This window comes from Doryrhamphus excisus, linkage group LG14 (assembly GCF_037039965.1).
Source record: "Doryrhamphus excisus strain RoL-2023G ecotype Guam linkage group LG14, RoL_Dexc_Guam_v1.1, whole genome shotgun sequence".
NCBI classification, from domain to species: domain Eukaryota; kingdom Metazoa; phylum Chordata; class Actinopteri; order Syngnathiformes; family Syngnathidae; genus Doryrhamphus; species Doryrhamphus excisus.
The window spans coordinates 2,394,004-2,411,876 of record NC_136370.1 but is presented as its reverse complement, the minus strand read 5'-3'; the positions used below and the strand labels follow the sequence as shown (position 1 = coordinate 2,411,876).

General features: G+C 42.1%; 1 protein-coding gene across 1 annotated transcript; it reads right to left on the bottom strand.

The window, feature by feature from the left end:
• Positions 1-1,763: 1,763 nt before the first annotated feature.
• ganc (glucosidase, alpha; neutral C) lies at positions 1,764-17,722 on the bottom strand. Its single transcript, XM_058077524.2, has 25 exons — positions 17,584-17,722; positions 17,360-17,422; positions 15,138-15,240; positions 14,756-14,883; positions 14,499-14,675; positions 14,402-14,420; positions 14,271-14,331; positions 11,867-11,963; positions 11,601-11,784; positions 11,103-11,226; positions 10,802-11,037; positions 8,757-8,883; positions 8,575-8,654; positions 8,360-8,503; positions 6,920-7,016; positions 6,748-6,849; positions 6,505-6,679; positions 6,345-6,413; positions 4,316-4,380; positions 4,156-4,232; positions 4,004-4,078; positions 3,581-3,694; positions 3,378-3,490; positions 2,100-2,203; positions 1,764-2,036 (listed from the first exon to the last, which is right to left on the bottom strand). Exons 1-25 carry the CDS (start codon positions 17,610-17,612, stop codon positions 1,927-1,929), a joined length of 2,673 nt encoding a protein of 890 aa, XP_057933507.2. The 5' UTR covers positions 17,613-17,722; the 3' UTR covers positions 1,764-1,926.
• Between the last annotated feature and the right edge of the window lie 151 nt (positions 17,723-17,873).

The following is a 17,873-nucleotide window of genomic DNA, read 5'->3' as shown; positions in this document are numbered from 1 at the left end:
CTACTGCATTCGGACATTTTTATGCTTGAAAATGTTTTATTTTGGCAAAAAGGATGTAACATTAGCTTAAATATGCATTGCTTTGACCAACAATAGACCACAAAGCATGATTTATTAATATAAATGTTTGGGAAATAGAAAGTGAAGCTGAAAAATTCAAACCGCAAAGTGGTAATGGATTAGTGTTTCCCAACAATATGTTTGCTATTGTGGTTGTAGCATCCACGCATTCATCCATCCACCCACACATCCATCCATGCATCCATCCATCCAATCACCCACCCACCCATCCACCCAAGCATCCACACATCCATCCACCCACCCATCCATCCATGCATCCATCCACCCACCGATCCATCCACCCACCCATGCACCCACGCATCCATCCACCCACCCATCCATCCATCCACCCACCCATGCATCCACCCACCCACCCATCCACCCACCCATCCATCCATGCATCCACCCATCCATCCATGCATCCATCCACCCACCCACTCATCCATATCCATACACCCACCCATCCACCCACCCACCCATCCATCCATGCATCCATCCATGCATCCACCCATCCATCCACCCACCCACCCACTCATCCATATCCATACACCCACCCATCCATCCACCCACCCACCCATCCATGCATCCATCCACCCACCCACCAATCCACCCACCCATCCATCCATGCATCCACCCACCCACCCATCCATCCATGCATCCATCCACCCACCCATCCATCCATCCATCCACGCATCCATCCATCCATCCACCCACCCATCCATGCATCCATATCCATCCACCCATCCCCATCCACCCATCCCCATCCACCCATCCCCATCCACCCATCCATCCATCCATCCATGCATCCACCCATCCATCCATGCATCCACCCATCCATCCATCCATGCATCCACCCATCCATCCATGCATCCACCCATCCATCCATCCATGCATCCATCCATCCATCCATCCACTCATCCATGCATCCATATCCATCCACCCATCCATCCATGCATCCACCCATCCATCCATATCCATCCACCCATCCATCCATGCATCCACCCATCCATCCATCCATGCATCCATCCATCCACCCACCCATCCATCCACGCATCCATCCATCCACCCACCCACCCATCCATGCATCCATATCCATCCACCCACCCCCATCCACCCATCCATCCATCCATCCATCCACCCACCCACCCATCCATATCCATTCATCCATCCATCCACCCACCCATCCATCCATCCATCCACCCATCCATATCCATCCATCCATCCATCCATCCATATCCATCCATCCATCCACCCATAGATTGGGAGTGGCTAATTAACCTAGCATGTTTTTGGAATGTGGGGAAGCAGAGTACCCAAAGAAAACCCACGCATGCACTGGGAGAACATGCAAAGATGCCCAAGCAGGGATTTGAACTCGGGTCTACCCGACAGCCACATGACATGCTATCCACTGTATTTATAATATCTTTATTTTGTTAATATATTCTGCCCCATAATGTTTTACCAGCTAAATATTCCTGATAGAACAATCTTTTCCACAAACACGACTAGAATGCTACCTGAGAAATGAAGGTGCTTTGCCGCTAAAGCTCAATACTTGGACTCCAAACCTAAACACAAACACTTATTTGTTGCAGAATGGGCCTACAATCATTAATAGCGGTCACTTTTCCACATAAATGGGAAAGAATTCAAAAGAAGAGGCAAAAAAGCGTTAATAATCCCAAAAGGACACGCGAGTGTTAGCATGTTAGCCGTGTTTTATTCATTGTGAGTCTGCCAGCCCAAAACAGTCTCAGCTGATCAAATACAGAATGGAAGACAGATTTGACCTGGATATTGAGGCAGGGCATATTGGAATTGTGTCATTGAACTACAGCAAATTCCAATATGTTTATAACAACGTTAACACAGTTCAATGTCCCAGTCGTTGGCCACGCCCAGGTTCAACTTCCCCACGGTTAGCGAGCGACGCTCCTCGTCGTACTCAAACTCTGCCGACTTGCTCTGTTCGCCTGCCGACAAGAAACAAGCTTGTGCGTCTTGGATTCTGCCATGTTTACCGTTGGGGCGCTCACCTGGCACGTGCACGGCCACCCAAGACGGTTTGCTCTTCACCCCCAAGATGGTGACCCACTGCACTGCAGTGCTGCACTCGTAGGTCCCGCTTTCCCCGCCGGCCCTAAAAGAAGCACACGTGTTTAAGTCCAGCGTGTTTATGCAGGAGCGATGGCGGCTTTTCATATGGCAACAATCTCCAAGGGGAAAACGTTCATTCAGGGGAAGCAGCTACCACGGCCACGCAAAGTGGATGGAAGCCAACAAATGGGAGAATATTATTACTCATGGACAATTGGAAATTAAAAAATATTCCGATTTGAGACGATGAAATCTTTTAAATAATAAAACAATTAACCAAAAATAGTTGGCTATGCGTTAGATCAGGGGTCTCAAACTCAATTTACTTGGGGGCCACTGGAAATCGGGTATGGGTGAGACTGGGCCGCATCAGGTTTTCCAAAAAAAACGCATTTATTAAAACCAAAAAAATTTAAAAAATTGGTTCCAATTTTCTACAATAAAAGTTCTGATAAAACATTCCACATATAACATATCTTACTTTTTATTTTTCCACACAAAATAAGATGAAAAATAAATAAACAAATCAAGAATAAAGAAAATCAATCAATCAGTAATAAATATATAAATAAAATAAAAAAAAGATTTTTTTCATATTAAAATGAACAAAGCATTATTAGAGCCCTGTAGACATGACAAAACACGACTATAGTCACATTTATACTCTTTTTATTTACAACATATTGCGCAACTGCAGGGTCTTGAGACACATGCTAACTCGCAAACTCGAGAGCTAGCGACCTAAACGGTAGCCTTCAAGTTATTTCCTTTAAACTTAAATAGCCAAAAACTTACCACTTCCACACGGATAGGGAGGATAACTATTAACAGTTATTTAACCTTTAACATGAACATGAATCAAACGTAATAATTTTTTCTGGGTACATGATACCATACAGCATCCATATCAAACATTAAACTTTCATATCAAGGCAGGGGGCCTCAAACTGGTGTCCTGCGGGCCACATTTGGCCCGCGGGCCGCGTGTTTGAGACCCCTGCATTAGATAATACATCAACTCATTTGCTACCAAAGACGTATTTATGTTTCTTTTAACCCAAACGCCCGACCCCAAAGATGTTTTTTTTATTTTTGCGGGACAAACAGGAAGTCCAAATCGTCCGAAATCGCCAGTACTGATATGGATGTGTTTTGAAAGACGGCAGGGATGGAACGAGGTGCTCATGGATTCCGAACTGTTGCCGAGCGGGACTCACCGGCAGCGCAGGCGTCCAGAAAGCATGTCGAACGAGCGCAGACAGAACTCCATGTTGTCGCGGTAGGCGAAAGTGTGCCCGTCATCCAGGTACACTTCACCTTTGGCGCCGCCCTATCGGAGATAGGACCAATCGCACTTCATGTCATTCCAAGGTTTCCCGGAAGTACATCTTTCCACCCTTCTTCCCACTCCTCTTCCCACCTCAGAGTTCAGCGCCACCGTGATGGACAGCGGCATCTTCTGGAGGTCGGCGGTACACGTCCCGCCAGCGGCGGCTCTGCAGACGACTGAGCCTCCTCGCTGGTACACCGGAACCTGACGGAGGGAAACCATCGGAGTACTTATGTCCCTCGAGGTATGAGCTCCACTAATATCCCACTTCATGTTTTCCAAGGAAAAAACACTTAAGTCAACATTTCCTAATTTAAAAGCAATACGGGAATCCCTACTTCCTGTTTGCGCTCCGCCGAGGGCCTTTATTCGTTTTACTATGTTTAAACTTGGCCTCCGGGCACATTGCCTTTACAGTTGAATCAAGTTGGTCAACTTTGGAGTACTCACTATACTTTTTACGAGTGTTTAATACTTCAAAACACAAATATATATTCCAAATAGAACACTTACTGTGTCTAAAGTTACTGGAAAAGTCCGAGTCCCGCCTCCTTCAAGCGCCGATGCAGATTTAACGTCATACCAAACCTAAAAATACAAAATCAACATCACTTTGCCGATAAAGCCTCTTTGGGAAAAATCAATATTTAGTTATTAATATTTACTTGCTCTTCTCCGGGAAAGAGGACAAGAATTTCCTGAATGCCGGATTCCGTGACGGGACACGCCATGAGTGCGTCTCCTGCGACAAAAGTCAATGCACTAGTTAGTGTACCGTAGTCGTACCGGGTCTAAGTCTGCTAAACCGAGAGCGTGTTGGTTCACCCAGCATGTACTGGTGGTCCACTCTGAAGGTGCTGCGCTCCTTCGGGAACTCCATCCATAAAGGTCTGGAGGGTTGGACACCAAAAGGGTCACTTTAGTTCCAGTTGATGAGAGTACAGGTGGCTACGTACGGGTTTGAGCCCTCGGCTGCGATGTAAGGCCCGTTTAGAAGAACATAATAAAAACGACATTCAAACCTGAAGCAACCTTTCCATGTCAACAGTAGTGGTGCTAACCAGGTTTGGGATTTCCCAACATCCTTGAGTGTAACAGTCCTGATTGTGTGTGACTTTTCCCACGCTTTGAGAGGGCTGATAGGTTCCAGCACTAGAAGAGGACCACTTTAGTGGTTTTAGTTCCCAGGAGGAGGATGAGGACAGCCATGAATAACGTTTCTGGTAGGCGACTTCTTTCATTCATTTTCTACCGCTTATCCTCATGAGGGTCGCGGGGTTGCTGGAGCCTATCCCAGCTGGGGTCCACCCTGGACTGGTGGCCAGCCAATCACAGGGCACATATAGACAAACAACCATTCACACTCACATTCATACCTATGGACAATTTGGAGTGGCTAATTAACCTAGCATGTTTTTGGAATGTGGGAGGAAACCGGAGTACCCGGAGAAAACCCACGCATGCACGGGGTCGAGGGTGGAATTGAACCCAGATCCCCTCGCTGTGAGGTCTGCGCGCTAACCACATGACTGCCGTGCAGCTACTTTTATTGACTATTAATATATAAATGGGTGTGGCCTGTGGTTTATAGATGGGTGTGGCCTATAGTCTATATGTACAAATCTTCATTCATTCATTTTCTACCGCTTTTTCCTCACGAGGGTCGCGTGGAGTGCTGGAGCCTATCCCAGCTGTCTTGAGGCGAGAGGCGGGGTCCACCCTGGACCGGTGGCCAGCCAATCACAGGGCACATATAGACAAACAACCATTCACACTCACATTCATACCTATGGACAATTTGGAGTGGCTAATTAACCTAGCATGTTTTTTTTGGAATGTGGGAGGAAACCGGAGTACCCGGAGTAGGGTGGAATTGAACCCAGGTCCCCTCGCTGTGAGGTCTGCGCGCTAACCACATGACCGCTGTGCAGCTACTTTTATTGACTATTAAAAAAAATAAATGTAACGAGGTGGACCCCTGTGGCTTATAAATGGGTGTGGCCTGTTGCTTATAGATGGGTGTGGCCTCTTGCTTATAGATGGGTGTGGCCTGTTGCTTATAGATGGGTGTGGCCTCTTGCTTATAGATGGGTGTGGCCTGTGGCTTATAGATGGGTGTGGCCTGTTGCTTATAGATGGGTGTGGCCTGTGGTTTATAGATGGGTGTGGCCTGTGGCTTATAGATGGGTGTGGCCTATACTCTATATGTACAAATCTTTATTCATTCATTCATTCATTTTCATGCAAACTCCACCCAGAGATGGCCGAGGGTGGAATTGAACCCAGGTCCCCTCGCTGTGAGGTCTGCGTGCTAACCACATGACCGCCGTGCAGCTACTTTTATTGACTATTAAAAAAAATAAATGTAACGAGGTTGACCCCTGTGGCTTATAAATGGGTGTGGCTTGTGGCGTATAGATGGGTGTGGCCTATACTCTATATGTACAAATCTTGTTTATTTTTAAATGTAGTGGGTGTGGCTAAATACCGGTGCGCTTCATTGTCCGGAAATTGCAGTAGTTTTCGTGCGAGTGTCATGTTTCCGAAACAAAGTTACATTTTTATTTTTGTAAATTACTTTAAACGCTAAAATGTATCATAATGTATATAATTTATGATTTTTTGTTATTAATGGGAGCATGGGAGTAACCAAGAAATGACAACATGAAAGAATGGAAACCAAGGACCACCCGTAATAAACGTAATAATAATCCGATAATGCATGGCATGTACTGCTCAAGATGCTGGATCTAGGGTCCCCCCCTGCGGCCCCAATGCAAGTGGACTTCAAACTGTGTGGAGGCTTTCTGATCTGGCTCTTGTCTATGAACTGTTCGGGACCGTCGGAACTCACCTGAGCACCGGAATGCCATCCGTGTGAGCCCGGTAGAAGAGCGTGTACCAGTACGGCAACAAACGATACCTGAGAGCGGAGACATGAACATAAGCCAAGAGCCTTCATCACGTTCCTCCAGACTCATCGTCATCGTCAAATAGCGCCACCCGTCCAGTACCTTTCTTCGATAACGCTTCGTATAGCGTCGGTGACGTCCTCCCCAAATAACCAGGGCTCTCTACGTGACGTGTTCATGGACGAGTGACCTCGGAAGAATGACTGCAGGGCGGCGGCTTGGTACCAGCGGATCAGCAACTCTGAATCCGGATGCGGTATAAACCCGCCGACATCGGCTGAAAGCACAGAAACAAATGAATCAATTAATCAGATTTAGTCATTCGGACATATTCCCGAACCTCACCTCCGCAAAACGAGATTCCTGTTAGACACATGGAAAGACTCATGGGAATGCTGATCCTCAGGTAATCCCAGGTGGCGATGTTGTCGCCGGTCCACACAGCCCCTGCAAGGCAAACAAACGCTCCACCTCTGGGTCCCGACAATAGAACCTTCGATGGCGTTAGATCGCGTACCTAGTCTCTGCGACCCAGCGAAGAAGGCACGGGACAGAACAAAAGGTCTCTCGGAGCCACCCGAACGAGTCAGCAGCCCGTCTACTGCTGCCATTTGCTAGGGAAGAAGAGAGTCGTTCACCTCTTGTTCGGGTTAAACCCGATTCATTGATTACTTATTAGGAAATAAGACGATAGGTCAGGGGTCTCGTTCGACATGCTTTCTGGAGTCCCGCTCGGCAACAGTTCGGAATCCATGAGCACCTCATTCTATCCCTGCCGTCTTTCAAAACACATCCATTTCAGGACTGGCGATTTCGGACGATTTGGACTTCCTGTTTGTCTCGCCAAAATAAAAAAAACGTCTTTGGGGTCGGGCGTTTTGGGTACATCTTTTCGTAGCAAATGAGTTGATGTATTATCTAACACAGGGGTCTCAAACACGCGGCCCGCGGGCCAAATGTGGCCCGCAGGACACCACTTTGAGGCCCCCGCCTTGATATGAAAGTTTAATGTTAGTGCGGCAAGTTTGATATGGATGCTGTATGGTATCATGTACCCAGAAAAAATTATTACGTTTGATTCATGTTCATGTTAAAGGTTAAATAACTGTTAATAGTTATCCTCCCTATCCGTGTGGAAGTGGTAAGTTTTTGGCTATTTAAGTTGAAAGGAAATAACTTGGAGGCTACCGTTTAGGTCGCTAGCTCTCTAGTTTGCGAGTTAGCATGTGTCTCAAGACCCTGCAGTTGCGCAATATGTTGTAAATAAAAAGAGTATAAATGTGACTATAGTCGTGTTTTGTCATGTCTACAGGGCTCTAATAATGCTTTGTTCATTTTAATCTGAAAAAAATCATTTGTCTACCCACCAACTATATGTGCTTTCTTAACTTTTTATTATTATTATTATATTTATTTATTACTGATTGATTGATTTTCTTTATTCTTGACTTGTTTATTTAATTTTCATCTTATTTTGTGTAGAAAAATATATATTTGATATTTGAGAACAGTGGAATGAGTTTTTCTTGTAGAAAATCGGAACCGAAGCAAAGTTTATTAATTTTTCTGTTTTTAATAAATGCATTTTTTTTTTTTTTTTTTTTTTTAGAAAACCTGATGCGGCCCAGCCAGCCTCGCCCAGACCCTAGCTCCAGTGGCCCCCAGGTAAATTGACTTTGAGACCCCTGCGATAGGTCATTCTATGAAGAAATAAACCGCCACCAAACGGCCACTTTTATTGGACATGTGGACTCAAAACCATGGACTGATTCCCCGGGACGGATAAAACGGGATGATGTGGCTAGACTGCTTTCCCCTCATTTTACACGCAGGATTCAGGAGGGTCGGATCCAAACGTCACAGACTGTGAGCTTTGGCCCCGATCCTCAGTCTTCAAGAATTGTATTGCTGGAGTACAGCAATAAAGTTGTGATTGACGGACCGCCCACAGACTCACCTGGTAAAAGCCGTACAGGTTGTGCAACTCCCGGTGTTCCCAGCCTCCGTAGTGCACGGCGTTCTTCGGCAAGGACAGCTCGGGCCCGTAGAACGTGGTGGGTTCGTTCATGTCAAGCCACGCGTGCAACGACGCCGTGGAACCCTGCGTCAAAATAACAAAATGGCGTCACGGCTGCCGCATCCAACCGTCCGTTGGACACGCTTTGCGCTAACCTTGTATTTCTCCAGAGCAAAGCATGTGGCGTACCACGCCCGAGTATGAGGGTTGCTGAAGTCGGGAAAATAGCATTTGCCTTCACGGGACATGGGAGGAAAAAAAAAATGAAATTATGATTCATTTCATCCGAGTGGAGATCCTAAAATGGAGAATTTGGAATGTGAGAGGAAAACCTCACCTGGCCAGCAAGTGCCCTGATAGATCTGTCCGTCTCTGTCCATAACAAAATGCCCTTCGTCCCGCCCCTCGCAGTAAATGGACCAATCAGGATCATCCTTAATGGGTGGGTCTATTATAACCACCATCTGCAAAAGGGGCAAATTGGATTCATCGTTCATCGTTGATGTTGCCGAAGTGTTTATTCCATGAAATATCGTGTGTTGTCTCGCCTCGCGAACGCCTCGTCTCGTATCCGCTCAACAGACAAATATTAATATTTATTTGACAGTTACTATGGTACCCATTATGTTATTGGATGGTCATATCACCTCCTACTTCGGTACGGGACAAAAAAAAAACAAAAAAAAACTTAAACTATATTAGGAAAGCAGGAAGTGAACAAATGTAAAAAATGTAAATGTAAAAAAACTCCTTTCGGACATGTGGAACTTTTCCCTTAGGGAAAATAAAGTAAATAAACGGTAAATAAACGGTACTCGGCACTCGCTGAGACGTTTGATCGGCAAAGTAAATAGAAACAGAACAGCACGGAATAGTGTGCGCTCTCAGAAAGTGTACTTTGCCACATTGCATAACGATGCTGCTCCTTAATACGGTTGAAAAGCCAGCATTTCAAGAAATGCTGCAAACGTTTGACAGGCGGAAACCACAAACGCCAGTTCCAATTATTATTATTTTATAATGAAATTATTTTAATTTAATTATTACAAATTAACATTATTATATAAAAAATATAAAATAATATTAATTAATAATTATTATCATTAAATTATTATATGTATTATTATATGTAAATATATATATGTATATATATATTATCGCAACATTTGTGGTGTATTTGGTCTCAAAAATGTGTGAATTGAATTAATAATTGAATTGTTACAAATTAACATTATTATATATAAATATAAAATAATAATTATTATTAAATTATTATATGTATTATTATACGTATATATATATATATATTATTGCAACATTTGTGGTGTATTTGGTCTCAAATGTGTGAATTTAATAATTTAATTATTACAAATTAACATTATTATCTAATAAATATAAAATAATTATTAAATTATTATACGTATTAGTATACATAAATATAATATGTATATATATATATATATATATATATTATCACAACATTCGTGGTGTATTTGGTCTCAAAAATGTGTGAATTTAATTAATAATTTAATTATTAAAAATTAACATTATATATAAATATAAAATAATAATTAATAATAATAATTATTAAATTATTATACGTAAATACATATACATATATTATCGCAACATTCGTGGTGTATTTGGTCTCAAATGTGTGAATTTAATTCATAATTTAATTATTACAAATTAACATTATTATCTAATAAATATAAAATAATTATTAAATTATTATACGTATTACTATACGTAAATATATAACATATATATATATATTATCACAACATTTGTGGTGTATTTGGTCTCAAAAATGTGTGAATTTAATTAATAATTGAATTATTACAAATTAACATGATTATATAATAAATATAAAATAATATGAATTAATAATTATTAAATTATTATACATATTTGTATACGTAAATATATGTATATATTATCGCAACATTCATGGTGTGTTTGGTCTCAAAATTGTGTGAATTTAATTCATAATTTAATTATTACAAATTAACATTCTCATATAACAAATATAAAGTAATATTAATTAATAATAATAATTATTAAATTATTATATGTATATTATACGTATTTATAATACATATATACATATATATATATATATATAATTGCAACATTCGTGGTGTATTTGGTCTCAAAAATGTGTAGTAATTATGGGATGCATTCAATTGTAATGTGATGCCATTACCATTACCATATTTTATGGTACAAGTAGTCAGCTACACTAATACATGAAGTACTGCTACTGCCGTCTGGGAGAGAAAATACAAAAACCACCTTAGGTCTGAAGGACTGTTTCCTCAATTGGAGATAGACCGTTGATTGAGGCGTTCATCATTAACGGCAGCCCTTCCCGAGACTCACCTTCCTGTTCTTCTCCTCCAGGTGGCGCTGCAAGCGGGCCGGGTCAGGGAACAAGTCCGAGTCCCAGGTGAAAGATCGCTTCCCGTTCATGTGCTCAATGTCCAGCCACATGACATCGTAGGGGATGTTGTGCTTGTCGAATCCGGCGTCCACGGCCTTCAGGTCCTCCTCCGTGTCTTTGTCCCAGCGGGAGTGGTGGTACCCGAGGGCGAAGAGAGGCGGGAGGGCCTGGTATCCTGGTGGGAGTCATACCGCGATGGTTAGATAACGGTCATAGAGGGGTAGGGGGGTACGGTCTCACCCGTCAACTCAGCATACTGGCGGCACATCTGTGAAGGACTCGGTCCCAGGAGAACCATGCAGTCGATCACGCCGCTTTCAGACAGCCAGTGGACGTCAGTGTAGGTCTGAGTCCCGACGTCGTCCTAAACATAGCAGCTTGGGTGAATCGCATCTCGGACCTCATGAGGCTCAAACCATTGATTGATGTGTTTCGGTTAACGAATCTAGGCCAGGTCTCGGTTCCGGGTCAAGTTTACTTCTTCACATTTCAGTCTGCTTGCATCGGGACCGAGGGGATGCGCTGAGAAAAGCCTGTTTGAATTGTATATTACTGCCCCCCACAGGACCGGAGTAGAACAGCACGTCTTAGAAAAGAAATGTGAAAAAAGTAGACTGGCTAATTTGTGGCGCCCCCTTGTGGACTGTGGACAAAATACATCCGATCATACATGGACTACAGATGTCCTCAAGACAAGACGGACATTATTGTTCCGCATTAGAAAGGTTCATAGAGTACCTCTTCCCCGCCGGCACCGTACTCGACGTTAACAAAAGTATCCGAGGCGTTCATCCAGAAGATTCCAACAGTCTGTTCCGGCCTGTGAGCCACCACGAGAGGCACGCTGCCGTACACGCCCAGATGACTGTTGATCTCGTAGGCAAACACGTCCAGGTTGTACAGGCGGTAAGGTTCGTTATCTCTGCAGAAGACACGTGATTGACAGGACTTAGACTGAGATAACATGGATGTTACGCAGGATGCCTTGCATGCAGCTTGAGGACCTGGTGTCTGCCAGACGTAGACTGTCGGCGTGTTCCGGCACTCCGTATACATGTTCGAATCCATGGAGACGCAGGTCAGCACCAATGCTAGTTGGCCCTACACAACAAAATACTTATTACAGTACATCTTGCAGTGTCTAATCAGTAGGCATCTCGTGAAATTATATATTATATGAATATTTCTCCTTCATGGAAATCAATGGCTCATTTTGCCAGCATCCATATATTCCCATGTGAATGTACAGTGGGAGACGGGGCCGCTACATATACACACAGAGTGCAGAAAGTCTCATGTTTTGTATATTGTAGTAAAGATTTACTAATATATTTGTTATGTTTCCCCACGTGGGGATATCCTGGATTCAAACCAACGGAGCAAGGCGAGCCCAGTTTGACTTACATCATAATTCCAGTTTTCCCTGAGGGAAAATAAAGTGCACATCGACACACAGAGACGTTTTTTTCTCCCGGGACTCAGCACTCGCTGAGGCGTTTGATCGGCAAAGTAAATACAAACAGAACATCACGGAATAGTGTGCGCTCACAGAAAGTGTACTTTGCCATATCGCATAACGATGCTGCTGCTTAATACAGTCAAAAAGCCAGCATTTCAAGAAATGCTGCAAACGTTTGACAGACGTAAATCACAAATGCCAGTTCCAATTATTATTATTTTATTATGAAATTATTTTAATTATTACAAATTAACGTTATTATATAATAAATATAAAATAATATTAATTAATAATAATAATTATTAAATTATTATACGTATATTATCGCAACATTCGTGGTGTATTTTGTGAACTGACTATGGGATGCATTCAATTGTAATCATCCCACATCGCATAACGATGCTGCTGCTTAATACGGTCGAAAAGCCAGCATTTCAAGAAATGCTGCAAACGTTTGACGGACGGAAATTGTCTGTCACAAACGGCAGTTCCAATTATGATTATTTTATTCTTAAATAATTTAATAAATTACATTATGTTGATTTATTTATGAATTAATATTATTATATAATATATATTATAAATAATATTAATTAATAATAATAATTATTATTATACGTATATTATCGCAACATTCGTGGTGTATTTTGGTCTAAAAAATGTGAACTGATAATGGGATGCATTCAGTTGTAATCATCCCACATCGCATAACGATGCTGCTGCTTAATACGGTCGAAAAGCCAACATTTCAAGAAATGCTGCAAACGTTTGACAGACGGAAATCACAAACGTCAGTTCCAATTATTATTATTTTATTATGAAATTATTTTAATTTAATTAATTTAATTATTACAAATTAACATTATTATATAATAAATATAAAATAATATTAATTAATAATAATAATTATTAAATTATTATACGTATATTATCACAACATTCGTGGTGTATTTTGGTCTCAAAAATGTGAACTGATTATGGGATGCATTCAATTGTAATCATCCCACATCGCATAACGATGCTGCTGCTTAATACGGTCGAAAAGCCAGCATTTCAAGAAATGCTGCAAACGTTTGACAGACGGAAATCACAAACGCCAGTTCCAATTATTATTATTTTATTATGAAATTATTTTAATTAATTTAATTCTTACAAATTAACATTATTATATAATAAATATAAAATAATATTAATTAATAATAATTATTATTAAATTATTATACGTATATTATCGCAATATTCGTGGTGTATATATGGACTAGTGGTTAGCGCGCAGACCTCACAGCTATGAGACCAGGGTTCAATTCCACCCTCGGCCATCTCTGTGTGGAGTTTGCATGTTCTCCCCGTGCATGCGTGGGTTTTCTCCGGGTACTCCGGTTTCCTCCCACATTCCAAAAACATGCTAGGTTAATTAGCCACTCCAAATTGTCCATAGGTATGAATGTGAGTGTGAATGGTTGTTTGTCTCTATGTGCCCTGTGATTGGCTGGCCACCAGTCCAGGGTGTACCCCGGCCTCTCGCCCGAAGACAGCTGGGATAGGCTCCAGCACCCCCGCGACCCTCATAAGGAAAAAGCGGTAGAAAATGAATGAATGAATGAATGAATTAATTAATTATTTTAATTTAATTAATAATTTAATTTTTTATATTATTATATGATAAATATTATAAATAATATTAATTATTATTGAATTATTATACACATATAATCGCAGCATTCGTGGTGTATTTGGTTTCAAAAATATAGTTTAGTAATTAAACATTTCAAAAATGAACGTTTTTGAATTCTTCTCTTAGCACTGGGATTCTGCAGTTTCCTCGCCCGACCAATCCTGCGAGGGATTTTGGACAACACACCGCCGCTTTACGATTGTGGAACACTTGAGGCATATACGTCCGGGCGTGTCATCATTTAAGTAAAGTGACAGTTGAACTGAACGCAAACCGTTTGCTTTGATATCCACAAAGGTCCTGAAGGTCTCTCGCCATAGGTTGTCCTCTTCAGGCTGCGTGATGGAGATCAGGAGAAGAACATCAGCTTAACTAAATAAAGAACACAGCAGGTGTGAACATCACCTCAGTGTCGGGCGCAGCCCTGAGAAAAAGACAGTTTTTAAAAAAACGGCCTTTCATTTCATTGCATGGAAAACGTCATCGACGGTGAGACGCTCACTTGGGAGGTTCCTGCAGCGCCTCGAACCACAGCTTGCTCTGAGGGTTGAACGTCACGACCACCCGCTCCTCGCACAGGATCTCCACACGGAAAGGGAGGCGCCACACGCGGCACTTGTGACGCCCCGGAGCCCACGACACCGTCACCGAGTCTTCGTCCCGTTCATCCAGCCTCAGCCTGCAACGTAAAGATCAAAGATCTCAGGTCAAAGGTGACAGAGGTGCGCTTTTCACGAATGAAATCAAATCTTTTTGTACTTTTCACACCGCGGCTCCTCGGTGAGCACGTCTTGCACACGGTAGCGCGGTTTGATGGCTTTCGCTTCATCGATCAGGATCCTCACCGTGTCGTTCTTGCAGGGTGACACACATGCTACCAGCTTGGTCTGCAAATATATCAAAAGTAAATATACTTTTTACAGGACTGTATTTATTTATAATACCACCCTGAGCCAACTGAAACTACCAAAATGAGTATAAGACAAATAGCACCATCGCTAGCGGTGTTTGTCTTATATTTACATAATAGCAAAATGTCTGTTTTCCTTTTATAACAGGCATTTATGTCCATGTTTTCACCCTTTTATTTACCAAATTACCAAAATTCAAAGCCCACGCCCCAAATGCGAACTCCGTTCACCTGAGTTTCTGGATCCAGCAACTGAAAACGAGCCCCCTTCTCCGTGAGCATCACCGTGTTTAGAACAGCTTGGAACTGCATTTTAGGACCCAGCGTCTGCCGCCTTCAACGCCAATACAAAAAATATTCTTTTCTTGCAACATCATTTACACAACTTACTTTGACTGCATTACAAATACAGTAAAGTCTCGTTATATCGATATTCTCGGGAGTCGGAAAAAATATCGATATAACCGAACTATCCATATATCCGATCCTGCGCCGAACTGCATTAAAAGTGGGCAATAATGCACTCGACATTGTTCTATAGTATAGAACAGGGGTGGGCAAACTTTTTGACTCGCGGGCCGCATTGATATGACAAAATTTACAGGGGGCGGGGGGGGGCAGATTATATATTTTACACGTAACAGTCCACCTGGTATTATTGTATCTGTAAAATTGTCATGCAATCTGCTATTATTATTTATTATTTTATATTTATATTTAAATATTTTAAAAATAATAAAATATTATAATAATTACAATAAAAATAAAATAATAATTATTATATTATTATTATGTAAAATATGCAAATATAACAATCAATCACAGCTTACAGCTTACATCAGCTTAAATCAATCTCTTTCCTGGTTCACAGGTCATGCTCAACCCGCCCCACATAGCTGGCCAAACACATGCCTGCAACAGAAGAACCAACTGCGTTCGTGGTTTCTCTCGTGTGTATAGATTCTATACAGGCATGTGTTTGGCCAGCTATGTGGGGCGGGTTGAGCATGACCCGTGAACCAGGAAGTGCGGGAATCGGTGTGTGTGCTGCGCTCTGGTGGTGGAAGTGTGAAAAATAAAGTTGACTGGAAGCAGCCGTTGGCCGTGTTCTTTTTTGGTATTGAAATCCTTAAGCAAAGATTGATTTAAGCTGCTTTTGTATCGATATAAGCAGACCAAATTGGCTGGCGGGAGATGAAAAGGGCATCGTAGTAACCGGATTATCATAATAACCGGGTATCGTACTAACGGAGCTAATTATATCATAAAAGACTAGAAATTTGCCGGGAAATGAAAATAGTATCGTAATAAGCAGTACTTCGTTATAACCGATATCGATATAACGAGACTTTACTGTATATTAAATGGAATTAAACGAAAAGATTCCTTTCTGATTAGAACTACATGAATCTAATACTCCGGGAGTATGGGGGATCTGATCCCGTGTGACCGGTGCCAGAGCTGGGACTGCTGGGTCCGGTGGGGGTTGGACCGGACCGTGATCCTCAGCTCTCAATGGATTGCTTCCCAGTTTTGAAGCAACCGGGATGAGCTTCAGCACCTCCAATTTCCGAGTCCATGGCTGGAGTTCCATCTCCAGGTCAGGGATGAGATCCTGCCCCACGTGGAGTATTTCAAGTACCTTTAGGTCTTATTCACGTTTGATAGAGGGAGGGATGGACTTCAAAATCGACAGGCACATTGGTGCAGGGTCTACAGTGATGCGGACTTTGCATCGGTCCTTCATTGTGACTAGAGAGCTCAAGGGTCTCGATTATCAGGTCAATGTACGTTCCAACCGAAAGGGAGACACCCCAATTACAGGAGCCTGCCTGATGTGGTGTTCAGAGCAGGTCCGGAGGCCTCCAGGAAGACCCGGGACACATTGGAGAGACCACATCTCACCAGCTATGTTCACCAGCTGGACGAACGGCCGGGGAACGAGAAGTCTGGGCTTTCCATTTCATTCATAAAATAATAAAATAAATAAATAAATAATAAATAAATAAAAAATAAAATAAAATAAAATAAAATAAAATAAAATAAAATAAAATAAAATAAAATAAAATAAAATAAAATAAAATAAAATCATTCATTTCTACCAGCTGTCTTGGGGCAAGAGGCAGGATACACCCTGGACTGGTGGCCAGCCAGCCAATCACAGGGCACATATAGACAAACAACCATTCACACTCACATTCATACCTATGGACAATTTGGAGTGGCTAATTAACCTAGCATGTTTTTGGAATGTGGGAGGAAACCGGAGTACCCGCAGAAAACCCACACATGCACAGGGAGAACATGTAATTGGTGGAATTGAACTTGGGTGTCCTAGCTGCGAGGCCTGCGTGCTAACCACTTGACTACCGTACAGCCTCATATTAATATAATTCATTCATTCATTCATTTTCACAAATGAAGTCATCAATATCGTACAGAGTGAGACTCACCTGTAAAAGGCAACATCCTGACTTGTCATGAACTTGTCTTTGCCGTCACCTCCTGGCACTCCACTGTGGAACAAAGCAAAAACACATGATATCACATAACTGTCATTCACATTAAGAAAAAAAATTGATGTAGAATTTCCGAACAAGCTTATAATTAGAGGCTGGTTCTGAATGTGACAGGTGACACAAAGATCGTTATTAATAGCATATAGTGGAAATCTTACCCTGGAATGGGCTGTTTCACGTCCACCATTTTGAGCGACGAGAGACACACAGATGGCGGGAACAATCAGAGTAAAGAATATTCTACTTGATGCAAGAAAACGGAAGAAGTTCACTGCGTCTTGTGCTACAAGATATAACAGTGTCGCGTCAAGCCGCAAACAACACGCATACACACTACTTTCCGGAAGTGCGCCAGGGGCGTGATTTCAAAATAAAACCAAACCCATGCGTGGTTCTATGGTATTGTGTTTTGTCGCCCCCTACGGTGACGCTTATGCACTACAGTTGG